This window comes from Sylvia atricapilla, chromosome 10, assembly GCF_009819655.1.
Source record: "Sylvia atricapilla isolate bSylAtr1 chromosome 10, bSylAtr1.pri, whole genome shotgun sequence".
NCBI lineage: Eukaryota > Metazoa > Chordata > Aves > Passeriformes > Sylviidae > Sylvia > Sylvia atricapilla.
Genome location: NC_089149.1, coordinates 5,857,370 through 5,884,653, shown reverse-complemented (window position 1 = coordinate 5,884,653; position 27,284 = coordinate 5,857,370). Strand labels below are relative to the sequence as shown.

The 27,284-nt window shown below is 39.5% G+C and overlaps 1 protein-coding gene across 1 annotated transcript in view; it reads right to left on the bottom strand.

Moving 5' to 3' along the window:
* Positions 1 to 3,532: 3,532 nt before the first annotated feature.
* NAALADL2 (N-acetylated alpha-linked acidic dipeptidase like 2) overlaps positions 3,533 to 27,284 on the bottom strand; it is a 227,352-nt gene continuing 203,600 nt past the window's right edge. Inside the window, exons 12-14 of the mRNA XM_066326482.1 lie at positions 26,448 to 26,541; positions 19,007 to 19,205; positions 3,533 to 4,563 (exon numbers count right to left, since the gene is read on the bottom strand). Of these exons, the coding sequence (XP_066182579.1) occupies positions 4,365 to 4,563; positions 19,007 to 19,205; positions 26,448 to 26,541 (492 nt within the window). The 3' untranslated portion in view covers positions 3,533 to 4,364. The remainder of the gene's footprint in view (positions 4,564 to 19,006; positions 19,206 to 26,447; positions 26,542 to 27,284) is intronic.

The window sequence follows — 27,284 nt, the reverse complement described above, 5'->3', positions numbered from 1 at the left end:
TTTGTATTCTATATTTGAGACATTTACTTCTGCTACTGGTGACCCTACCTCAAATTCCATAGGTTCAGAGCTCCAAAAAACGCCACCCTACTTTCTTTTGAACACTAACAGTGCTGTAACAAGGCTGTTTTCCAAACTCAGGTCCCAAGCACCTTGAAATGAGATTTGTTTCCTATCACTCATGTTCCTGGGACTGGTGTGACACGGGTAACATGTTACATGAGTGGCAAAGGGAAAGAACATCTCTCACAGTGAATTTGTTCACTGAGACAGAGGTGCCCACCCCTGAGTGGCACAGACAGCAGGGCCTGCCAGGGACAGACCAGACATTTCTGTAGCATCTAACAGCTTTTAAAAGTCAGAATGAGCCATACAATTACCTTGCCTTCCTCCTCCACTCAACACAAGCCACAGTGAGCCCCCAAAGTTTGGGTAAACTTAAAAAGACTTGGTAAAAAGTCGATGCATTTATAGCTACACACGTGCTGATGGGTGATTTCCCTCCCTGCATTTTCTAAGGCATCTTTTGTTCTCCATAGGCCTCCTGAAGTATAGAGAAATCCCATGACTGGGGACAGGGACTGTACAAAAGACCTCAAAAGATAAGGACATTAGTTTCTATGTCTTTAAAAAAACCAACTTTATGGCTTCAAGAACAAATCTCCTCATACAAACTTTCCAGCACACCATACCTGTGAAATCCTAGGGATGGTGTCAGAGAGTTTTCCCTAAATGAAATGATGGTTACCTTTTGAATGTTTGCAATTAAACGAATCACAATGATTTAACGACTCAGAAACAGAGGGAGAAATTTGGAGGAGCTGTTTCCATGGAGCAATGAAACACTTGTCCTGTGAGGGTGACCATGCACTGGCACAGATTGCCCAGAGAGCTGAGGAATCCCCATCCCTGAAAGGATTCCACAATAAACTGAACACAGCCCTTCCTGGCAGCTGCTTTTAGCTGACCCTGCTGGAGCAGGGAGGCTGGAATAGATGACCTCCAGTGGTTCCCTCAGTAATACCCGAGATTTAACCTTTCCTCACCTACTGTAGCAAGAACTGAGGTCAGCTGCAGTGCCTCCTTTCACATCCCGAGACTGAAATACTTTCCTAAAAGGTGAGACAGTGCAAAGTGTTTGCTCAGTTTCTCGTGTAATTATTGACATCTGTGTTAATGTAGATGTATCATATCACTGCAAGTAAATTAAAGTTTGCACAACCTTTTGAAGATAAAAGGCATTTGTGTGTTTGCATGTTCGCACAGGTACTATTTCTTTTGGATGATAAAAACAATTCACTGCCTTTTTTAAGGTTAGTACTCAAAATCCAGCTCCCATGTACTTTCTATTCATCTGACTTGATTGTACTTTAGCTTTTTTATGGACTCTTTAAAATACATACTAATAAAGCCTTATTGGCTTTTTATTATCAGCTGTCTCAACACACAAATATTGCAGGCTGCAGGGATTTTCTGGTCACTGTGAGCATGACTCCAGATTAAGTAGCAATCAATGCATTTGTTACACTGTCTCTGGCAATTGATGCTTCTGAAAAGCTAACCCATTTTTAGAATCATTCAGGCAATTTGCAAACACACTTCTGCCTTTAATGGCACTCTGTTTATTCCAGCACAACCCAGGAATGAAGTCAATCTGGGTAAGCTGCTATGATTTACTAACACCTTCCTTTAGCTGATGTTCCACAGCTGGTTGGGCAAAAACTCTATGTTAGAAGCACACCAGGTACTTAGGACCTTAACTTGCTATAAATTCCTTGAAATCAATAGGTAGGATTTAAAAAATCAATGGAAGAGTATGGCTCAAAAGTGCTTTTTTTTTAAAAGCTATAATGGCACAAATATTATCACTGAGCACTCACTTATATGTAAGATCCGAACATTGAAATAAGAGCCTACAATCATCTGATTCATCTCACCAACAAGAACATCTGATTGTCTCTAGAATAGGCAGACATTTACAACAGCAGTTGCTTTTCTAGTGGAGTACTTTGGAGTCTGCTATTTTAGAACTGGCTACAGAAGGACATCAGTGAGAAAACAAGATTAATATTTTATTTTGGAATTACGGGGTTGAGAAATCAACCATGAGGGATGTTGCTCCCACCAGAGTTCACTGATTTTGCTGAGTACACTTTGGTTGCATTAGAGGTGGGTTTGGTGGAACATTCTAAGGGTGAGGAAGCAGTTATTAAATTCACCTGGTAGAGTTAACAAAGGTGTTAATGTCTCTTTTTGGCCTCCTAATGGCACCTGACCCTTTATCATTTAATACCACTGAAAGTTCCACAGTGAGGCAGCACTCCAGAGAAATCATGTCACTCAGTGAACTGTTAGAAGAGTGGTCCCTGCCAGTAACACAATTCAAGTGTAGCATTATACACAGTACATCCCAAGTGCCCAAAATAAACACACCATCCAAATGTGGATATTCCAACCAGTTAAAGCTTACAGCAATAAAAACTATCCAAACAAGGGGGTGAACCTACATCACAAACAACGTTACTCTCCAGAAGGCAAAATCTCTCTGGACTAAACAGAACTGGTGCCAGCATTAACACAAGAAACTCCATCAACTTTTGCTGATCAGATGCCACGGAAAGCAGGGAGATAATGATGTCTGAGTCCATGCAGTCCCACTGAGTGGTGATGAACAAATTCCCACTGTTGAGGCTGCTGTAACATGGCACAGCTCAGCCTCTGGTCAGGCCCGGGGGGCTTTTCCCCCCTATGCAAATCATAACTTGTGAGGAAAAGCAGCAACAGCACAGCTGAGTGTACCCAGTCCTGGGCCACTGCATGGAGAGAGCCCTTTGCTAAGGACTTGGGAAACAGAAACGCAGATCTGTAAACAGCTCATTTCTTCCGATGTCAACTTTAAAAAGTTTGTCACCAAATTGTGCACTCAGAAATTTTCCTGAAGGCAATTTTTAAACATTAATACAGACACTTTTCCCATTTTTATTGCAACCTGAAATGTTCCTGTAATGTTTACATGGCAAACTGAGTAACAACAATACATTTAACATTTCCAGCAAATAAATTATATTTAAATTCTAAGGTATATATATAAAATTAATTATTTAAGCTCCAAACCTAGAATCATTTGAGACTGTAAAACCCATAATAGGGCTTAACAATTTTAACTCTTTATATTATTAAGACCTGCAGTTCTCAAATGTATATAGCATCCCCTCAGAGGACACTGAAGCTCCTGATCCTTTCACTCACAGATTACTTTGGCCAAGAGGCAATGGTGTGATTAGAGCCTTCTACCAATGGAAAAAACAGATTTGCATTTTAGCTCTGCAATATGCTTCACCAGCTTGTGCCTCCACACTTGAATTCCTGGTTCTACAGCAGAGAATGAATGTATGTTTTCCTTGTGCTTTTTTGACCATGATCCAGGTTCTATACGCCAGGCCTGATAGAATGATCCAGCCTGGAATAGCTTGTGGCGAAGAGGGATGGAATCCCAAAGCCTTTCCCAGGATTTGGAGGTCTTGCTTCTACTTACAGACCTCGAAGTTGGATGTTTTGGGAATGTTTGGTGAAAATTTGTAAGGCCTGTAGCCTTAGAAAGACCAAGCAGTTATTTCATTTAGCACAAACATTCAAAGCATTTTGGTGCGAGTGTAATTACCGATTCACACTTTTCAAATAATTTGAAATAATCACAAAAAATTTCCTCTCCAGGAAGCATTAGAGAAAACAACTGTTTATTTTCATACAGAAATGGAAGAATCAAAGTTTATCTGTATTCTCAGAACTGAGGTATTTATTGTTCCACAGGAGTAAAGGTGTTGGATTGCACCCGTAAAGGTGCTCTGTGCACTTCCACTCCGGTGCTGGATACCCATGGAAACACCACATCCTTCAACTACTCACTCTGAATGGAGTAAGGAAGAAGGTGAGCTCGCTGAAGGCATTAAGAAACTTGAGTCAGATGTTTCTGACAGAGGAAATCTCCCCTGGGTGCACATCTGGGGTGTCTCAGAACCAGGGCTTCAGCACACGGCAGGATGTGCTTGGTACTTCGCAAGACTGAGCTCTTGGTCATAAAAACATACTTTACATACAAAAATACAGCAGATGTCCTTCCACAAGTCACCTCTGAAGTGTTATTCCCTCTCTTTAGGTTTTATACATTCAGGAACAGACATTTGAGATATACTGTGAACAGTGCAAAATACTGTTTTACATTTCTTAAACCACGTGTTGCAGTACCTTTAAGCGCCAGCTGAAGGAAAGGCTGGGCAAGGTTTGATCCTCAGAGCAATTCTGGTCCCAGCTGAACTCTTGTTTAGCGAGTTGTAAACAAATGTCTTAGAATGCAAAGAATCCTCTCATTTCTTTCCAGCTAAGGTAGTCTCAAACACATCAAGTCCTGCTTTGAAGTAAACCTGAGCTGAATTGATGCTGCTCAGCACCTCTGACAAGGCTGCTTGAACGGTCTCATTTGACTGATGTAGTTTGCAGTGCTCCAGTGCCTCCAGCAGTACTGAAAACTGGCTGGTCCTGTCATCCAGTCTGTAAAGAATATTTCTGAAAGAGAACAATGGAGAGAATGGGAAAATTTTGACTCAGAAACAATCCATCAGATGCCATCAAGAAACCCTGCAAGTATCAGCCACAGCTTACAGATGATACGTATTATGCACAGTAAAGCTGACCCATGGCAGATTGAGAGACAAATGTGTTTTTATTATGCCCCTATAAACTGAATCTATTCACTGAACTACGTGCACTTACACTGGAGCAGTTACTAAATCCATCTAACAAATCTCACATTCCTCTTTGACCAATCAAGATTTTATTCAAAAGCATGAGCCTACATCTATCACACCCCTCACAAAGGATTTTGTGTCTCATATGAATTCCATTTATTGCCCTTTAAAAGGAGTTTGGTTATTGCTGTGACCCCTCAGCATAGGTTTGGTTTTGTTTTTCCTCTCTGCTCCCGTTATTTATTTCACACTTCAGAGGTGAAATTCCAGCTGCATTGAAGCCAAAGAAAACTCTCCTTGCCTTCAGAAGAGACTATTTCATCAATAATCCTTTGTGGTTTCAGAACAAGAGTAACCCATCTTTAATGTCCCATACTAGAGGAAAGAAACATCACACACAGATAAACCCATGTGAAACAAAATCTGTGTTTTCCAGTAATATCTGCAAAAAAATTTTAACAGTTTGTAGAAAAACAGATGCAAGAATATTGTGTGATCCCTTGGAAATGTTCCTGTATGAGGCGTGGAAGGCTCAGAATTCAAAGCTAGTCAGGGATTTTAATGGGACTCTCTGAAGCAGGCTATAAATGTTATCCAAAAACAGGTGTAATCATTATACTAATTAGAAGAGCACATAAATATCATAAATCTCCACCCAGGAGCTGCTTTGATTGCAAACAGAAGTGAATGAAATTTGAAACGGGAAAGCTGCAGTGATTTGGTGCAGGACCTTATCCTTAAACACAGTTCAGGTGTTCAGGGCAGGGGAGAGGCTGTTTCTTGGAGACCCCAGCAAGGAACAGGACAGCTCCCACACCTTGTTACTACCCTAATGCAGGGGAGACCAGGCCAAATGGCAACTCCAAGTGAGTACTAAAACCGCCAAGTTTATTTACGGAAGATAGATGAAGACAAAAGTGCATCTTATCATTGTATGAATCACCTAACTGCAACTCTGCCTCAGGGAAAGGTAACAAAGGGAACAAAGGGAACAAAGCAGCCCAAGGAATGACACCACACAACACCCACAATCTTTGGCCACGTTCTTCAGCTTTAAAAAACGTTTTGAATGAGAGGCTTTTTTTTTTTTTACCAAGATATGAAATAACTCCTGTCCTCATACAGCAATTCTTCAGTCTGTGTTTTTATCCCCCAATATTGGGTATACAGCCAAACCCAGCAGCGTGCAGAAGGAATGATGAGTTTTCCATCCCCTGACAGCAATATATCCAGACAGTTCAAGAGGTATGCAATGCAATGCACTGGAGATCTAAACAGAGGGGGGAGAGGGTTTGAATCTCACACTGCAGCACAAAGACAGTTTAAACAATAGATCATCACTGACAGAGGCCATTCAGACAGAAACAGGTTAGGAGTATCTGCAAGAACAGCCCGGTGGGGACAGAAAGCCCCACCAAGAGGGCAGGAACAGGCAGATGTGGCAATAACTTCCTCAGCTGGCACTGCAGCAGCCACAGGACAACTCCCTGTTCCCTAACCATGGTGCAGCTCATACTCCAAGGAGACTCAAGTTGTCTTGTGGACTGTCCCAAAGCAGTCTCTATGATACAGCAAATGAAAACTGGGCATGCTGAGAACCAGATAAACTCTTGGTTGGTTGGTTGAGTTTTAAGGACAGGCTGTGCTACAGGAAATACTGCATTTTTCAAAGCAGGGATTGATTTTGCTGCCTGAGTTCAGGGACTCCTGCTGAGATCAGTGCAAGCAGAACCAGTCTTTTGAAGAACTCTCCTCTATAGTTCCTGTAGTTCACAGGGAGAAAGGAGCCTGCTCACAGCCCCTCAAACACCTCCAACAGCAAGGCCAGTGCTAGAGATAATCACATTTCTTTCTACCCTCAGGAGAGATCTGCTTGCTGGTGGCTCGGAGAGTTCGACTGAGGTGGAATTCCAAATGCCTTCAACACTGGTGCCCTGAGCTGTGTTAGGATCTATTCCTTTAGGTCAACGCATAAAAACATCCTAAGACAGCAACCACAGCAAAGCAACACTGCCTTAGCCTGCCAGAAATGACTCTAGATAGAGGATGGTTTGAACATTTGGGGGCTGCTGAGACAATGCTGGTGGTGGACAGGAACAGACCTCACGTCCCATCATCAGATGTGCTCTGAACAAGCCACACAAGCTAAAAAAGATGGTTTATCCTGACCCTAATAAGGGTGTTGAATACAGTTTAAATCTGCTGCTGTGATTTTGGAATCACTGGTGGTTCCACAGTAAATGCACAGGCATGTGATCCCAGTGAAAGCAAGTACTGCTAGTGCACCCCACCTGAATGCAGGGCAAATTAGTGTCTGAAGAGAGCTTAGCTGTTTGATGAATGAGACAAGCAGTCTGCTGTCTTAATTTTAAAATAATATCTTAACTTCTGAAAAAAATAACAGGACTTCAGAATAGCTGATTACATAGTATGACAGAATCTCATTTATATTTTTATGTATGCAAATAATAATAAGTAACATAATACAGCATCTGGATTTTTTCAAATTTTCTGCTAGGAGTTCTCACTGGGATCTTGTATTTTCCAATTACTTATCTTTGCTTGGCAAGCCATGCCACCCCTCTGTTGCATAAAATGATTTCTCTCTTTATGCATGTTCATGAGAGTCAATTTATACAAGTTTACTTCTTATCTCTGTTGAAGCTTCATCAAATGAAAAAAATGGTCAGTTCAGTTTATTACTTCCAAGCCTTTACAAGTCAGAAAAGTGTTTTCATTAAAGATTACACAGGGACTGAAAAATAAACCCCAGCCATTTCATTGACACAAGGTATCACCATGTGCCCACAACATGCAGAATGATAGCAGGAGACTTTAATGTACACTGTGAAATTCAATTATTTAAACATTCCTGAACACAAATTGGTTTTGTAGCCTACACCCTTAAAACAACAATTCCAGCCTCTGGCCTAATTGCTTAAGTATCTACCTTCATCTTTAACTGTTTTATCTTCTAAATATAATTCACACAGTCAGCTTGACCCCCACAAAACAAAAAGACACTCCTAAACAGAAAACTGCAACACATTATTGATGACACTGATGAAATTACAACACACATCATTCATCCTAATGGGCTTGTTACTGTGACACATCCCAGTGACCTGAAAAGTGTATCACTGAGGTGGGAAACCTAATTAATAACTCCAGGCAGTACCAGAGAAAGAGAAAAAAGAGAAAAAACAAAACAAACAGCCTTAGCAAAGGAAAGAAAGTATAAACAGAACATCTCCTATAACTTTTATAAGTCCTTGGCAGGCCTAGAAAAATTCCTGGTCAAAATAATGCCACTACACCCTGTTCTACATAACCACAAATAAGGAGCTACTGTCACACCCACCAGACCAGAAGGAATTTGACAAATTCTTGAATGAGAGATCACACTGGAAATAGATTAATTCAACACAACTTCAACATTAGAGCAACTGGACAGTACAAGATGAAACAGGATTACCTCATTATTCTTGTCACGAAAAACGATTTTTTAGCTTACAAGAAAATTTTGTCTGCAGGTAGCGTACAACACAAGATGAATTATTCAAGCACTTACAAACAGACTCCCATCTAACAGCCCACGTTTGAGATTTTGAAAAGTAATTATTAAATCATTAGGACATGATGGTAAGTCTGGTGTCCCACATGAAAATGAGTGCAGGTTTTCTCTGTGGAATCACAGTAAAATTGTTTAGAGATAAATGCTGAGGGCAGCCTCTGTCTATTCCAGTTTTAACACAATGTGCTATGACTTTAGCATCCTCACAAACTCAATTTTATAATTCCCTGAATTGTTTTTTCTTGTACTCTCCAAGGGAAAAAAAAAAAAAAAAAAAGGCACACCAGAACAAGGATTCTCTGAATTTCCCTTTCCCCTGATACTATTACATTTTGAATGAACTTTTCTTATATTTAGGAGTCTATTTTCAGTCATGTTTGTAAGACATAAAATATGATTACTTCAGTAAATAAGTAAATGCACTCTAATAACAATATTTACATGTCAGGACTTCCAGTTCCATACAGTGGTTATTCATTGTAGGACATAAAAATATTACAAAATCTTCTCAGGAAACAGCACTAGGAGATTTATATTGGTTTATGTACACAAGTTTGCACCTCAGAAAATTTTGCAATGAGCATGCAGGAAGTTTCCTTCTTTCCTCTGGGATCCTTATCCTTTGATCTCCAATGGTTCTTCTCCTTTCTTCTCTTACTTTTTAAACCTTCCTGACACCCACACGCAGTTTCGTTATCTTACCTATTTTATTTCCCAGCAGCATTGTGGCAGAAGGTTTATAATTATAAAATTATAGCTGCTGGCCATGTAAGATTAGCTTTTATCAGGAGGAAATATTTGCCCTGGTGAAGTGGCATTACATGTCATTAGAGCTGATCCAGAAGAACCCCTTTTTTTGTTTTGTTTTCCAACAATGTTTGTTCCCTGCGGGACTGAGCGCTGGGAGTCGCCGGCTCTGGGGCCATGGGATGGAACAACACACACACAGAGGGAAACTGGGGATGTGGCACCCAACCACTCAGGGCAACTCAGCTGTAAAACCATTCTTTCACTGCCCAAAGTCCCCACAAACCCAGCAGGACACCTTTAAGGATCCTCTGTTTGGAATATGTTATTCCTGACTTTTGTGTCCTACGTATCCTCTCCTTTTCCAAAGAGCCTCCGTGCCTTCATTTACAGGCTGCAAATGGTTCTACCAATACATATTCCAGAAAGTGATAGATTCAAAATCATCTACACTCAGAGTGTCTGCCTGAAAGGGATGTATTTGCATGTTATCAGCAGTTGATAAGCTGCAGGTAATCGAGATATCAATCACAAATTGGTATCTAACCAACTGAAAGGCATTTCAAAGGCATTGTTATATGACAGTGGTAAACCAGATAAACTCTCTCCCTGCTAGATAGAAATTTATCTTGCATAAAAGACAGGCATTGGGACACCTCTAATTGAGTCAATTATAGCAAAGGGAGGTTGTGGTAAGTGTGCATGGACAGGATCCTGCTGGGACATGGGACCACAAGGAGGTAATTATTCCATTTTGAGTTTGAGTACATTTCTGAGAGGTCAGTTCAAAATGGGGCTTCTTTAAAAAATTAATCCTGATTTTGGCAGCTCTGTGAGGTGTCTTGGCTTGACTGCCTGCCAAATAAACAAAGGAAAAAAGAGAAGCCAAACTGGAAGAGTAGTGGGTTACAAGATACATTATCTTTTATTTCCCTACAGTTCTCTTTGATTACAGTATTTTAAAGGTAAGGGATGCACTGTCCTGAAAAACACTAATCTCTCACTTAAGGATCACTAATGTCTAACCTAACTCTAACTCTGGCCTAAACTTCAGCTTGGACACTTGAAATCTTTGTGAGGGCCTTGAGTGCACCAGTCCCAGATTCCAAAGCACATGTAGGAGCATCCAGAATCCTAACAAGAAAGCAAAAAGTCTATTAAAGAATTTAAGCCAAGAAAGGTTGCTTGAGGACTTTTTTACGACCAAAACTCAACATTCACAGAAAATATCCACTTTCATTCCTGTTCTGAAAGATGTACAAGGAAAGAATTCTTTTGATAGTTAAATATTTTCAGCCAACAGACGAGATTGACATAAAGTAAAGCTAATAATGATGAGCTTGATTTTCTGATAATAGGACAGTGTTCTGCAATGGCTGAAGAAAAAACGAAATACTGAATCTATGAGAACCTGTAGCCAAACTTTGTTACTTATGTTAAATAAACAGTAATTACATCACTTCCTAATTTTTGTGACTTCTGATAGCAAACAATGTCTAGTGTAATAATATATAATAGCCATGAACAAATGGAAGTTGGCGCCTTGAGGCAAGCAGCAGATCATAAGAGCACTGATGTTCTGGAACAGCTTCAAATAAGAATAATGGGGCTAAAAAGTCTGACCAGCTTAAAGACTGAGTCTGAGCAAAATCAAGCTGCAAAGAAGTATCTTTTTGCCAGTGCTGAACATCAACATTACCATGCACTCACAGTTTTGTCCTGGTGAATATTTGCTGAGTTTAGGATCTGATTTCTTTCTTGCCTTCGAGTAAACAAGATCAGTAGGTAAGGAGATTGCAATCTACAGCTTCAACAGTAGAGAATTACTTCACAGTAAGTGAAATCAAAAAATAAAATAGGATGCATTTGCTGTTCAGAAGTAGCAAGTCACTATTCATCACTACTCAACAGCAGTCCTCTAATTAGGCATTATTTTTTCTAGGGTTTTACAGAAATTAATTAAGCAGCTTTATGTAGAAATTCCTGAAGAAGCCATAGAACCCACTATCAGAGTCTTTGCCACAGAGCTTCCAATCCCAGCATGCAGCTGCTGAGAGAATGATGTATACTCCCTGGAGATGTAAAAATTCCTGGAAAATCCACCAGTAGCTTTTCTGTGGTTCCTCAGAACAAGGACTTACATTTATACTTAAAAGAGTGATGATGCACTGAACAAAATTGATGTAGCTGTATTTTAAAATGTTATTTGCTGGCAGCAACTGGTATGAAATATTCTTTGTTAAATTTCGAATAATGTAGCTGTTGGTAACAAATGTAAGCATGTTGTTCTTTGAATGATTTATGCTACACTTGCTTTTCAAGTGAAAGAAACATATGCTTGTGTGGATAATTTGGAGGAAACTATCTGTCTTTTAAGGATGTCTCAGTCTGGAACACTCGAATTCAAAGCAGATGTGCTACTATTTTGAAGAACTTGAGGGAAGTGAATTAATAAAAGTATTTCCAAATGGCTCACAGCTGATGTTCTGATGGCTTCATAGGGCTTTTTATTTAGAAATCATAGAAAACATCCTCTTCCTAAGGAGGAATCCCATTCCTAAACAAAGCAGCACACAGTGTCCAGTGCTTAATGCAGGAAACTGGCTTGACCTTGATCTCCAGTTCTGATCCTGACTGGGTTTATCACCCTAAATAACTCCGTGCCACGTCACATGAGACCATTACCACAGGTCATTATCATAAGATTTAATGAGGGATAGAAGATTATCTCATAATACATCTTTAAAGAGATGCCTGAAGTTACATCATTATTACCTTCAGTGGCAGGTACACACACAAAATTAACACTACTTTTAAGTCCCAGTTAAGGTAATTTTCCTGTTAATGATCTCATCAACACATTTCTAAGCTCTATTGACTGGGTAATATGTTGATGGGGGAATGTTGCATATTAACTATTATCCCAATGAATTCCATTTATTTTTGTACCATATTCAAGAAGTGTTCTTGGCTAATATTTCAACCATACACAAGTGGTTCTCATCCATCATCATCAGAAACGTGGATTCATATATTTCTTGGACCTAAAAAATGTAACCAGTCCTACTGTTTATAATAAAGATAAAATAACGTATAAAACATTAAGTTTCTGTCATATTTAATAAATGATTCAGAATCTAATACTTTGTACAGCTTCCTGAGATCACAGTAGACTTTTGGTTTTTTTTTCTGGGACTAAATATTCTTGCCCTATTTAGCACCATAAGTGCAGACCAAGCAAGATCTGCCAGCAAGGGACACAGAGTGGAGCTGCATCCTAACCACAAGACCTGCTGGAGGTTGGCAGGAGAGCTCTGCACTGAGCTCACACAACAGCTGTGACAGGGCTTTTACACTCAGCAGAACAACCGCTGTGAGATGGGCTAAAACATCCACTAAGGGCACACATAAAAAATAAATGTCATTTTACCAGAAAAAAATCCAATTTTTTTTTTATTTTTTTATTTTTTTTCCAAGGCCAAGACCATGCGCATTTGTGGGAAGCACGAGGAATATTATTTCCTGGACAACATGTTTTTGTCTTCAAGATATTTAATGCTGGGTTAGATTACAATATAATAATATTTACTGGATCACAAACACAATGGGTCTGACGTATTGTACAGAGAGAACTCTGCAAGTATACAAATCAACCTAATTAAAAAGATGGGAGAAAATTCATGCGAAGAACATAGAGGAAAAATAAATGAATATACGTAAAACCAGGTTTCCCCTCATATCAGGGAAGTGAGAAATCTGTTTTCAAGCCATGACATAATCCCTGATTACAGAGGTTTTCTGCTTTTGCAGGTGTAATGAAAAGATTTTCATGTTCCCCGTTTAAATAAGCTTTAAAGTCTGCCATAATTACAGCTCTGCAGATGGCTAATTCAGTAGTATTTATGCAGCAAATGCTCTTTAAATAGTAAAAATTTACAAGACAACAAATACAGTCATTAATTCATGGCCATTACATGTATCGGTGATTCCAAAGGAAAAAAAAAAACCATCTCAATTGCCACTCAGATGGATCAGGTGTTTTGAGAGTGACTATCACTCACTTTATTGCATCTCCTCAGCATTAAGAAAGGGCATAATTCAGCATCATTATCAGTGATGGGAAAAATAACAACCATGGCAGGAATCTGTAAGAACATTATCAGCCTAGTAAATGCTACTGGTGTGTGCCAGGATAAACGTGCTGCTTCATACTTACAGTTCCAAAAGCCACAATCACACTGCTCAAACACTGTAAAGTTCAAAGGAGTAAGGCAGAAGAAAAGGAAGGAGGCATTTTGAGTGTAAAAAATTACATTTGGGCAAATGCTTATCAGAGAGAAGGGAGCTGAACAACAACTGCAGAACTGAGAAGCACCAGAGAAGGATTAGACAGGGAAACAAGTAATGCCACTGTTCATAACTCCATTTACAAGCCATGAAAAAAATCATAGAAGAAAAGGAGTTGCAAGTTTTGAAAAATGCAAAATGTGGGGGTCAAAAGTCAGTGGGAAATAATTGCTGTGTCGGAAGACAAAAATTCATTTATTCTGACTGAATGGCAAAATCTGAGGTACGCTATTCTACAACCAGCACACAATTCTTTCCTTCTCCCCCAGCATAATTCTAGCATTGTATTTACAAATTGCACATGGCAGATAATAGAGACAGAACATTATCTACTGCTGCCAGTGAAAGATGAATTATTTCAGCATTTCCCCCACTAAGGATCATCGACACCGTATCAAATCACTCTGCTCCACATAATACAAGGCAGAACAATAAAAATACTCCACGCATTTGGTTCAGGTCGGTCAAAAAACATCTCAGACATCACTACAAAGGAGACAGGAACGTTTTCTACTTGAAGTCATAAATGAAGAATTCAAAATGAAAAAAAACAACAAATCTCCAGAGTTTATACAATGAGACAGAACTACTGTCTTCAGTAGAAACTCTGGGCTAGGGTTTTGTTTTATTTTACAGGTGACATCGCACTCCATGTTTACCCACGTTCCTGTTTCAAGATTAGCAGGATATTTGCATCTTTAATGCTTGTCCTCCGTAAATCCAGTGAGCAGCTTGTTTACACATGGAGATATAATAAAGTCTTTAATTTTCCTACTGAACATGTCTCTAGAAACTTGACTCTTAGGCCACGTGTGTTTTGAAACCTGAGAATCTGCTGCAGTTTACCAGCAAAGCAGAAATAAACCCTGTAGAATATACACACTGAATACACATGTCAGGAATGCACATAACAAATCTCAATCTGAAAGGAAAATATTTGTTCTGGTGAACAGGACACACTTGAGTGGCACGAATTCAGCCGCGACCACATTTGCCTTTTTTGAATGGTACTAAAAATACCTTTTGATTGTTCTTTCATTTCATTATGTCAGATTCAGGGTGCACAATTTATCTTTGCTTACTGCCAGTGTTTTGTTCTGTGCATTAAAATGCAGCCATTTGTTGTAATTCTTTAGCCCAATGAAGTGTTAATGTCACACTTGGATATCCGTGATGAAAAGAAGCAAAATGAAGAGGTTTAACTGGTACAAATGAGCAATAAAAACTGCTGGAGGTCTTTGCTGAAGACACAGATTGCTTTCAAAATCCTTGCTTTTCACCTACTTACTACTCAATTCACTCAATTACATCTATTAGACAAAGCACAATCACCCCTGTAACAATTCCATAAATAGTGATGGCAGACGAATACAGCCTTAATGGAGAGGATAAACTTGCCATGCTAAGATAAAACTTCTAAAAGAAAGATTTTACACAAGTTGACTTTGATTTTTTTATAAAACTGTTGAAAGAACTGTCAGTCAGGACATAATGGAGCCTTAGAAAAGGGTCCATTAAGAAAAAAATGCACCTGACTGGAGCAGAAATGACAACCTGAGCCCTTGTACACCTCTTTTTGGCTTTAATTTTAAGTACTGATTCTAGGAAATTCTGCAAACTTACTACTGGATCCATCTGGTATCAACAGCATCCACCATATCTGATAATGAGACCTGGACCTGAAGAAATGTGACACTTCCATTGAGACTGAGATCTCTCTGCACTGAGTGTGCCATGCCTGATACTCCATGAAATTTACTCTACTAACTCTTTTATTTATTTTTTTTTTCAATATTCTTGTGCACTGAAGAGCTCTGCCTTTCAACACAGGGAGAGGCTCTCTGTGAGCACCTAAGGAGTGCACACACAGACCTGACAGACGGATCAGCAAATGCAAAAAGTACAACAAAACACCCAAGGAACAGTGAGAACCCTCTCACTGAGCCTAGGCAAGCCCAAGATTTGAAGTCAGGATTTATGAAGTGAGCACCAGGAAGATCCACACTGTCCTGCTATCCCTGACATTGGTGTCAGTGTCAGGTTGGTATTTCTGTAGGGGGAAAAGCATGCAAAAAGATAACATATTTATGGTATCTTTTTATGGCTCTGGTGAGGCTGAACATCTCATGGAGAGGACAATATGCTTGAATTTTTTTCCCCCTTTCCTGTAGTAACAAAGCCTCTGTTCTTACATTAACCTTGCAGGTGCCACTGCTGTGTAATCTATGATTATTACCTTTAGTAGCAAAATGTGACCATCAGAAAACACACAGAAATGTTCCACACAAATGTGCATTGCCAGAGTGGAAAGCAAGAGATGGCTAAAGCTAAGGAACAAATGGATTTCTACTGATTATTCCATTAAAAAAATGACAAATTATAAATCCAAATAATTATCAGCATTATGATTATGCTATGAGAAACAAAGAGAGAGAAATGAAAAATGCCAACAGCAATCTTATTTTATTCCTAGACATATTCTGGAAATAGAAAATCTACCCAGGGTTACCATTGGGAATCAAAGAAATATTTCAGGTACAATAAAACTCAGCAATTTTCTCCTAACCACAAATCAAGTCCCAGGGTAACTTTTGCAAAGCAGGATATTCCTCAACCTATTATTTTTCATTCTGCCTAAATTTCTGGATAAGACTAAAATACCCTGATTAAAGCTGTACTTGTGTATTTCCAGCTCAGCTGGAAATAGAGATCATGGGGAACATGTGCTGTTGTCAAATTTGCAGTTCAATGTCAGGAAGTTCAGGGAAGAGGGATTAGCATCAAAACTATAGCATTCATTGTATTGAACAACCTGCCAATATCAGTCATGATTACTTAAATTTAGTCAAATATCCTAAACCAATTATTAAAAAAAAATCTGTAATTTGAATTCTGCCAGTACATTTGATTATATTACTCATTGTAGATGCATAATGCATCATTTATGCCCAGATATTCCCCTATGACATTGACTGGAATGAGGCATTTATTTTTTTAAATACACAGTAAGAGACTATAGTTATGGGAATGTGTGTGGGAACTATAGAAAAAAAATTATATAAAAGATGTATCAGTTCCCCTGTAGTGGAGAAGCACAGGAAGGTGGCAACATTCCTGCAATAAAAAAAAATCCACCTTTCTTTTTAATTCAAGTTCTAGGACAGAAAACATAGCATAGAACCAGAGAGCTGTGAATTAGGACAAACACAAGGCTAAAAATGATGCCTAAAACTTCAGCAAATTTGTCAAGTGCTTTGATTGAGGTTGAGAATATGAGTCCAAATGGGTATACAGGAAGCAATCATTTTTTCATGAAGAATACGTCCTTTACTGTGCACACAAATTCTTCCTTCAGAAGGCTGTAAATTACAGTATTTATGGAATCTTAATGATCTAAACACAGTTGGAGCCTGAAGGTCAAGGCTGCAAACTGCATCCTAAATTTCTGTTTACAGATGAAGCACAGTATTTATTGCTGTACTGCTTGTGCTGCTGCAGTTAAAGGGCTGCCAGCATTTCCATTATAAACCACTATTTCAGGGGTTTATAACTTGCCTATCAATCTTCTGACTGGGATGAAACATGGCATACAAGGTCCTGGCTGTGAGACTGATTTTTTTGTTTGTTTTCTTTACCAAATGACAAAAAAGAATAAGCTTAAAAGTTTTACAAGCAAAAAAAAAAAAAAAAAAAAAAGTGCATCAGGTTTTTCAAGCATTTCTAGTGTTCTCAGGGCATATTTATAGCTTCAGAACACAAAACACATTCACATAACTTCATCAACTAATAGGACTTTCAATCCCTAAAAAAATGAAAAATAATCTAAACAAGACTTACAGTTAGATGCTTTTAATTTTTTTTAATTAAGCAAACATACTTCAGATTATAAATGGCAGCAAAGGACAGTAGCAATCTAGCAGTGTCCTTGATTCTGTTTATCTGTGTAGATTTACCATTAAAGGTAACAATTACACACCTTGGCACCGTACAAAGGTTGCATTCTTTTTAAATGAACAACTAAATGATTATTCACAAGGTGTCCTTTACTGTTGTATATTCCAGATGATGTCAGGTAAAATTATTCAGAGTAAAGTCAAAGCCAATGTTTTCTCCCAGACTTTGGAATCTTGCACTGTTATATCTTGTATCAAATTTAATTAAATTAGAGGGCAACAAGTACAACATTTTCACTTCCACAGTGTGTACTCTGCCAGTGTGAAAGTACTTTTGCTCTGTACTAAATACTGTGGAGAGCAGGTGAAAAATTTGTTACATTATGTTTGCATATCTAGTAATTGCATTTTGGCAAATAACAAACAATAATGCAAGCACTGCCAGAACTGAAATATTAGGAGACCTCAAAACCCCTCTCCTTATAATCTTAAGTTTTGATATAATTTATTTTTACAAATAAAGAACTGGCCCAGATCCAACAATGTTGAATGTTACTGTTGTAATGCAACACATACATATTACATTATCATTAAACAGTTTTATGGTTCCTTTGCAACACCATTCCAATTCAGACAGCACTGCTAAACCTGCAATACTAGACTTTATCTAATCCCATTTTGGCTTATTTCTTTATGTTATAAATCCAGTCAGAGTAAATTGGCCCCTCCTCAAATGTAATTATTCTGTTTTCTTTATTACAGCCGTAGGCCTTTTATTCACTGACACTTTTGAGTTACTCATAACTACCTTGCTTTTTTTTTTTCCCTCCCCTTTGCTTTTGTTAAAAGATGACTGTATTTGTTTTACACCATTGCCAATAACTGGAAGAATCCCTCCTGTGGCTGGAGCTTTCTGCTTTCCTTCCCCACCTCTACCACGAGTCTGTTTGATGTCCACTTCACACGTTCACTTATGTGAGACACTGGATAATTTTTCCCATCAAGAGAAATCAAAGCACAGTTTTGCTGCTTTAGTTGGGGCTGGTGAGAGACAGAGACCTGCAGACTTCTTAGAAAGTAAAAGATGGGATGACTACGACATCTTAAAACCAACCTGGGTAGTGCAGCTCAACACATATCAGAGAATAATTCCAAGCAGAGACGAGATGTTATGAACAGTGACTGTCTCAGGCCTCCTCATTAGCTGGAGTGTACTGCCTTTAACTCGCTGAAATGCATCCAGGAACGCTGCTATATAATTAAATATGTTAAATAATGCCACTGAGTACCTTGTACAATTCCGAATCTTCAATGAACTGTACAAAGTTTTAAATAAAATATAGGTGGAGCTTGTCAAGCAGCGATAAGACTTCAAAATATTTTCCTCTTCTTCTGAAAGCTTCCTGTACCACCTGACACGTGTTTCTGCCACGCTGCCTGGGCTGCCATCGCACCGTACGTCTTGTTAGCAGCAATGTCAGGACAGAAGTGCTACAGTGCTGCATTCTAATGACCCCCTGCATCGTAATGAATTAAATGTTTTCTGCAGAAAGGATGTGATGGGGAAAAAAAAAAAAAAAAGCGCTTTTATTTTGGGTACTCACTGAAGTTTTTCTAATTAAAGACAGTTCTGCAAACCAAGCATTGGCGAACACCATTTCGGCTCAGCCACAGAAGGCGTGGAACACCGTGTGCCATACCTGTAAAGCCCTGGAGGAGCCTGATGAACCAGGAAGCTTTTCTCCAAGCCCTGCAGCACATCATTGAGCATCCTGACCCTGACAGGGGCTCTCTCCGCGGGGTCGTTGGCCGGGCGCATCTCGTCCGACTGCAGCAGCTCCGCCGTGTCCCTCAGACGTGCTGCCACTGCCAGCAGCTGGGGGAGGCCTGCCTCATCACCTGGAACAGGGACAGCAGGACAGTCACCAGGGATTCACACACCACTCACTGCTCTTGCTTCCGAGCCAAAATTAATAGCCCAATTAAAAGCTGAGGCTCTTCTTCCCCCGTGAGCAGCACGGAGCGGGTCAAGGGAAGCCATAGATCACTCCGTGTAGCCTCCGATCTGCTTCTCAAAGATCAATTTGGGCTCTGGTGCTTTAAGATCTCATAAGCTGTGAGCAATGATTTTTGGGGTACAGCATGAAATCTAGCATTGGAAAAACAGGCATGCAGGAAGCAATGGTTATAAATCAAAACTACAACATTTCCTTCTGAGAATGAATTTATTCAGTGCCATTTGATGGTGTTGCTCTTGAGCCTGAAAGCCCGTGCTTGGATTCCATAATGACTGCTCTATAGAATATTGTAAAATGCACAGTTTAATTGAATTTGATTCAACACTTTAGAATCTTAGAGGTTAACAGCAATTGTGGAGGGTATGTGAAATTGTTCCTCTTAATCACTTAAGTCATATGCCAATGAGCCAACTTTAATTGATATCCTAATGCATATTCTAATCCAGTCAATATTTTCAAAACTTTTAAAACTTGGAGTGTTAACTATTGCTTTGTTAGCCATGGAGAGAGAAAGCAGAGCCTGAACCTGATAGAAAGTCAAAAGCAGTATCAGTCAGCACAAACATTTCCAGGATGCAGAAATTTTTTTAAGGCCGAAGATTCACTTTGCCTATTGACAAGAAATCCAACTGTCCTTAGATCTTTCAAATAAAGCCTTAATCAACATAAACCACGCAGCCCTAGGAGCTGTCTCACCTCTGCAGGAACATGCAAACCTCAGGGAGTTCTGCACCTTAGTGACTGAGGTAATTAAGACAAGAAAGTGGTTCAGGACTCAAGTTCAATGAATTTTCAACTTCCTTGTCTAAGATACACATGGAAAAATCACAAATAGTAACTGGGGAACACTGACATGGTTTAACCTCAGCTGGCAAGGAAGTACCATGAGCTGCTCACTCATAGCCACTGAATTCCCTGATGGAAGGAAGAGAAGAAACAAAAAATTAAAACCAGTGGGTTGAGATTAGAAGAGTTTAAGAATTGAGATATAATGATGATGATCATAATAAAACCAGTAATAATATAGCATCGAAAAGGGAGAAAACCAAAAGAGAGACCTAAAACCCAAGACAGATGAGTGATTTTATTTGGCTGACCATGTTCAGCATGGCCCCAGCAGCAATCAGCCTCCTTGGCCACCTCGTTTTAAAGTGAGCATGATGTTCTCTGGTATGAAACACCCCTTTGGCCAGTTCAGGTCAGCTGTCCTGGTCATGCTCCCTCCCAGCTTCCTTTAACTCCTCTCTGGTAAAACACGGGAAACTTTAAAGTCCTCAGGGTGAGAACACTACTCAGCAACAACTGAAACATCAGGGAGTTACCAACTTTCATCTCATTCTAAATCCAAAATCTTACTAGGAAGAAAATTAACTCTATTCTAGTTAAAATCAGGACAAACACCAACCCATTTCTTAGATTATTCACGGCTGGAGTCTGAAAGGTGAGCACATAATAGGAATGGAAATGCAAACAGGTCTAACTAAGAAATCCAAGGAAATGCCTGAATATAACGTATTCTCCCTCTCATATGTAAAAAGAGATTTGCTATTGGATACATTCCAGCAAAGGAAAAGGAGTTCATAGATCCCATACACTCCTGTCATTCAGCTGACTAGCACATTCCAATCCAGCAAAACACAAAACGATCCAGAACACATGGAGAGACAAGATGCTGGTGTGAGAGAAACTGTCAGATTTCCTGAGATATCAAGATGAATTTCAATAATGAACAGAAGCTCCCAGGGGGAACAGGAGTGAGAGAAGATGGTTTATGTCTGCCCTGGTTTGGGACAAGGTTCCTTTGCTAATGACACTTGACCAATGCACCTTTCCCTAAGTAGGATGGATAATAGGAGTGCTGGTATCTTGATATAAAGGGTTGGTATCTCTCAGAGTCTGCAGTAATTGAAATTGTGATCAAGTTATGTTGATGCCTCAGAAAAATATTCTTCAAGCATATAAGCTTGCTACATTTAAGATATTTGCAAAATATCACTATCCTCAATTTTCAAATCTCTGGCAAACATCCTGTTCAGCTGAAGAAGTTCCCATTCCCATGTATATAATGCAGGCAATGTGCATACCTTACCCAGCTGGGACTTGTGTCCATATGGAAATGTTTAAACTCACTCTGTTAGAGAGAATCCTTGGTTTCAGCAAAGCACTTCGTATTCCGAGTAACATAAAACTTTTACAGTTTTTATTCTCAATCTTATATAAACAATTGCAAATGTCAACTTTGCCTTTTCAATAGGATACGTGAGATAAAGGGAAAGTCCATCTTTCTGTATTTGCAAATGAAGCCAACCAGGCCACCTTTTTAAACACAAAAAATCCTGTAAATGCTCTCACTTTTCCTCCACAGCTCCTAAATCAACTCTTTGTTTTACCCTCTAAACCAGCACTTGCTAGAAAACGCACGCCAAGGCCCTTTTTTAATGCTTCAGTACAAAACCTGCAATATGGGCAGTGTTACCTCAGCCAAATAAGGACGGAACAGGCATCACAACACACTGAACTGCACCACCAAGTGCAGTTCAAACCATTTATGCTTTTCTCAGGCTGAGGAGATGTGAATGGAAGGGCAAATGATTCCTCAAGAAAACCCTGCATTAACTAATAATGTCTTAAGCACCTTGTGATGCTTTTACAGAGAAAATCAAGCACAAGTGTTACCTCGTTGAAGAGAAAACAATGCCACGTTATTATATTTTGTATTCTTTGTCCTTTTGTCTCCAGTGTGAATCATGATGAATCATCTAAGCTAGTTGTTTAGTTGCTGTAAAAATAAAATTGCAAATACAGGAAAGTGACTCAAGAGCATGTGCACTCTTGATCAGGGAATTACACTGCTGAATTTCATTGCATTTGCTAAATGTAACTGGATCCTATTCAGAAACAAGTTACACCACACAGATATTTTTACAGACATCAAATACAATAGCCTTTCCCTGTGTAACTGATTGCTCTTATGAAAAGCACAGCTAGAGATTTAACATTTTAAAACTGTGTTTGTGCCCTCTGTTATTAAAGTACCTGCCTACAAGTACTTATAGGAAAGGGAGCACAGACAAATCAGCATTTTAAGGCGTGATAATTGCTTACCATATATGTGAACATGTGTTTCCATGTAAGAGAGAAGGGAAATTGCTTCAGGTTTTGATTAGCTTGCAAATTCTGAATCAACTATGATTTGCTGCTGTATTATTCACTATGAAAATTTTTCATGCTCTGCAAAATAGGATAAGCAGACCTGGCAGTAGAAAATCTGAATGGGAAAGCTTTGTAGGAAGCACCCTAAAGGGGCAGAAACACAAATCCATAGACAGCCTTAGTGCAAAGAATATGTTGCCATCAGCTTCAATTTTGCTGCCATGACTGCTATGGCCCAAGTAAAATAATCTGGTGTTGCTCCAAGTCTCTTTTTAAAGAAGTTATGTTAAAGAGGAATGTTGTGACTATGTGTGTGTCAATACAGGAACCTGGAGAAGAGCAGTCTCCAGGGAGACTTTATTGTGCTCTTTCAATACTGAAAGGGGGCTTTTATGATAAAATTTGGGACAAACTTTTGAAATAGGACAAGGAGTGAGGGTTTACACCAAAAGATTAGACTTAGTCTAGGTGTAAATAAGAGATTTTTTACGATGCTGGAACACTGGGTTGCCCAGGGAGGTGGTGGATACAAACATTCAGTGCCAGGCTGGGTGAGGCTCTGAGCATCATCTGAAAGATCTACTGAAAGATTTCCCTGCTCACTGCATTGGACTAGATGACCTTTAAACGTCCTTTCCAGCACAAACTATTCTACAATTCTCTGAAGTTATCAATGACTTTGTACAGAGCTGCTGAAACTTACGGCCTGCTAACACAGAATAGATGCTCATCCTTGCCCTTCAGAACCGAGCATTTGTCCATGGAAAATGTGTTTTTCCACCACTGTTTTTAAAGGCTGAAGAAAGGTACTAATACATAATAACCTTGAATGGATACTGAAGACAAGAAGCTCAGCGTCTCATGACAAAAGAGATATTTCTGTCTTAGATACAGATTTGTTGTGTTTTTCACCTCTGTTGCAGTCAAGAATAAAGGGTGGGAACAGTAAAGAGGGAAATTTTCTGAACATTACAGACAGGAGGAGAGAGTAACTCTGAAAAGCACCCAAAATGATCAGGGAAACACAGTGAAGCAGGTAAAACAATGCCAAGATGAAGAGCAGCAGATAGCTGTAGGCAATGAGCATGCAGCCATCAACTAAATGAGAGAGATATGTTTCTCTATTGATTTTTCTAAGGACAGAGAGTTTAGCCTGATATTTTGAAATGTATGGGTAGAGACAGGGCTGTGGAAAGTCACACAGACTTCCCTGGGAACGACTTATTGCAAACCAGATTATTTTAAACCTCTGCTAGTGCTGCCGTACTATTATCACCCCAAGTACTTCACCTGCTGCAACATCTGTAAAACATCCATTCTGGGGAGGAGAAAGGGCCTAACTGATGGGGAGCCACACACAGCTGACACTGCCTCAGCCAAAGAGCTTTAAATCATGACTCCTGCACTTCTGGAAAACCAGAAAAATCTCATTCACCCTTAATTTGTCTCCAAAAGCCTCTCCCTCCCAGCCAGTGCCTACCAGAGATGGGTAGAATTTGCTCCAGCAGCCCTGTGCTGACAGCCACAAGTGGGGATCTCACCTCACCTGCCTGGTGCTGCACAGCCACACCGATTCTGCAAGGTTTGCATGAGCCTGAGTGACTGCCAGTAATAAATGACATCAGCTCCTACAGCTCCCAAGTGAGGGACACCACCAACCTGGCTGAGTCTAGTTTTGAAAACTGGGTGGCTGAACTTGTTCTTGCTGGGACAGTGAGGTGCAAAGGTGCAGAAATGTTTTTAATCCTGATGAGACACCTGAGAATCTCCATCATCAGCCCCTGAAACTTGCTGTAACATACACTAGATTTTACAGACAGGCTACAAGGAGAACCGTGCTAAGAGCTTTCAGCAGAAAATACAAATGTGTTCTGCATAAAAATGCTTGTATACATACAAAACGCTTCCATACAAATGACTGCACATTTTTACTTGCATAAATATACAACACAGGAATGCTTAAAAGCACTACGTGTATCATTCACACCCCAGATTTGACACCTTGTCTGCACCCTGGCTCAAGAGATAAATTGGATTGTCATAGGATACAAGGTCTAGCAAGATATTCTTGTATTTGATTCAAGTTAAAATGAGTCTTGATTTCAAATGTATGGAAAGCACAAATCCCACACAACTGCAAGGTGTAGCTACAGAGAATATTCTAAGCAGTCACTTATTTCTGAATTTGTCTAAAATATCACATCTGTGAATAGACAGGCAACAGCCTGACTAGCCCTGGGGACCTGGATTTCAGTCTTAGAACCCCCATCTCCCATCATTTATGACCACAAGGTTTCCTGTTAAACATCAGACCATCAGCAGAGGCAGAAAAAGAAATCTCTCCAGCCCCAACCCTTCTTTTCAGACAAACCCAAAAGCAGTGGTTTGTTTCCAAGAGTTCTGGTGTGTGCAAGGGGAGAGAACACAGGTCCCTGAACAGCCTCTGCCCATCTTTCTGAGGAACAGCCCAGAAACTTGCCATCCACACCATCCTGAATGGAAGAAATGGTCTGTGAAGTGCTGAATAATATCCCAGGGAATTTAGTAGAGCTAATTGTACAGACACCCACCACATTGCAGTGTTAAATCCTTTAGAAATGTAAATAAATGCAGTATTAACAAGCATCAAGGTATACACAACCTTTCAGGAGTACATCCAGGAGATTGCAAACAGTGAGTCAAATATTTACACAAAATTTAACTCGAAGCATGTGAGAAAGGGCAATAAAATCTGTGTTCAAGGAATTGGCTGAACCAGATCCCAGAGGCACAAAATTAAGCCTAATGAACAAATATTTTACATGTCATGCTGATTTACCTTCACCTTTACCACATTTACAGTTTGCATTGAGCTGGAGAAGGAAACGGCTTACTAAGACATTCCAACTTGGAACTGGGAAGTTTGGACAACATAAAATCTTTTAAAAGAATGAATAAACCCATGAGCCACGTCTCATTTAAAAGTACAACGTCTCATTTAAATAACTGAAAAAGGACCATTGCCTTAATATTTTGCAAAATGAAAATAAACTGTTCTTTTATACAGGTCAGAGAGAGACAAGACATGAAAGCCATGAGAAAAATCATTAAACAAAACTCCAAAGTGAACAGCTGGAAAAAAAATTCACCCTGCTGGCCCTACAACCTAGGAAATAATTTTCTCTCCCCTGAAGTGGTGGAGATAAATGATGTAACTGAAGTTAGAGGAAAAAAAAAAAGTCAGTTTAAATCAATGTTTCCTGTTACTCAAAATAAAGAAAGAAGAAGAACAATAGAAGATATCTCATGTTCAGTTGAAGGAATACCAGCTGAGCCACACTTTTCATTTGATGATCATCCCCTGCTGTGTTTAGGCTGAACTAAACCAATGTTTATGTGGCACAACAGAGCTAAAATTACTTGTCTCTTTAGATGCCCACTGATTCCAGACCAATACTTGCCTACTGACTCCTACGTCTTCAGAATGATGGATGGCAAAGATTAAAGAAAAGGTATCATACTTCTAGGAGTATGTGTTACAGAAAAGTGGTTCTTTGTAGTGTAGGCAATGAATGAAGTGCAGGGGTGGCACCTCAAGATTGCAAAAAGTCTTTACGTTTGAGATACGATCTCACAGTCTGCTGAAGGATATGTGAAGTTTGGGTGTGATTTTATAGAACTCACTTCTCTATTTAACAGATTACCCTGAGAGTTTCATAGACCTGTAAACAGAAATATTTTTCAAAGGCCTTAGGACACTACAGGTAACCTGTATTGCTTAATTGACAAAGTAACATCAGAAAAAATCTAAAAACTTTATGGCTTTCTTTATCAACAAAACCTGCATTTTATTCAGCATTATATAATGACCCTATTTAACTAGTAAAATCACTAGCAGTTATTCAAACATTGAAAATATGTATTAGGGATTAGAAGGTTCTTTTTCCTCCCCTGTATTAATGGATAACAATATTCCTCTAATGAAAATTACCTTTCAGACTGTTCTGGACTTCCAAGGCGACGTCGAGGGCATTAAATGGCAAAACTGGATCAGAGGCAATCTGCAAAGTCACTTGTCCTGTCAGCTGAAAAATACAAAAACACCCCAAACCCAGCCAAATTATTTCCAGCAGATTTAATAGCCAGCACTTCTTTTGGAACAGCACATGTTTTCATTACATTGGATTTTCAGGGAAATGTGATTAAAACCCCACAAGCACATATTAATGAAAAGGAACATGACCCTTTCTACACGATATTATAAAATGTTCAGAACATATAATTTACGACCACACACATTAACTCTGTGCTATGTGTCTCCTCAGGATGCAGCGTGCTGCAGGATTCTCTGAAGGACCTCTTTGCTTAGTTTTCACATAAAATATCTCAAGACTCTAAACATGGGACTGAAGTTTACGGTTTTACTTAGTTCTCTGGTCTTAGCTATCAGATTTTGAGAGTCTTCACAACTAAAATAAAGCACCACAGACATTAATGATCAGAAGATCAAGCCTGGGGCTAAATGCAAGCTGACCTGCAAACCCACTGCCTTTTGAAGTGCTATGTGACAACTCGATGCACTCAGATGTACAACTTCCAGACTGGACAGAACACTGCTTTTCTCTTAGGGACTCAGGGAAAGAAATTCCCCAGAGAGAACTCTCAGCCCACGCCAGACCAGACGTCAGCACCTGTCACTAAACCTCAATGGCATGAACACTGCCTTTTGAACAGTTCACAGATAAGGCAGGGGCTGAGTGGCCTGAGAGCTTTTTCCTGCTTACAGAAGGTCAGTTCTCCAGCTGGAGGCTTAGACATGCTACAGGGG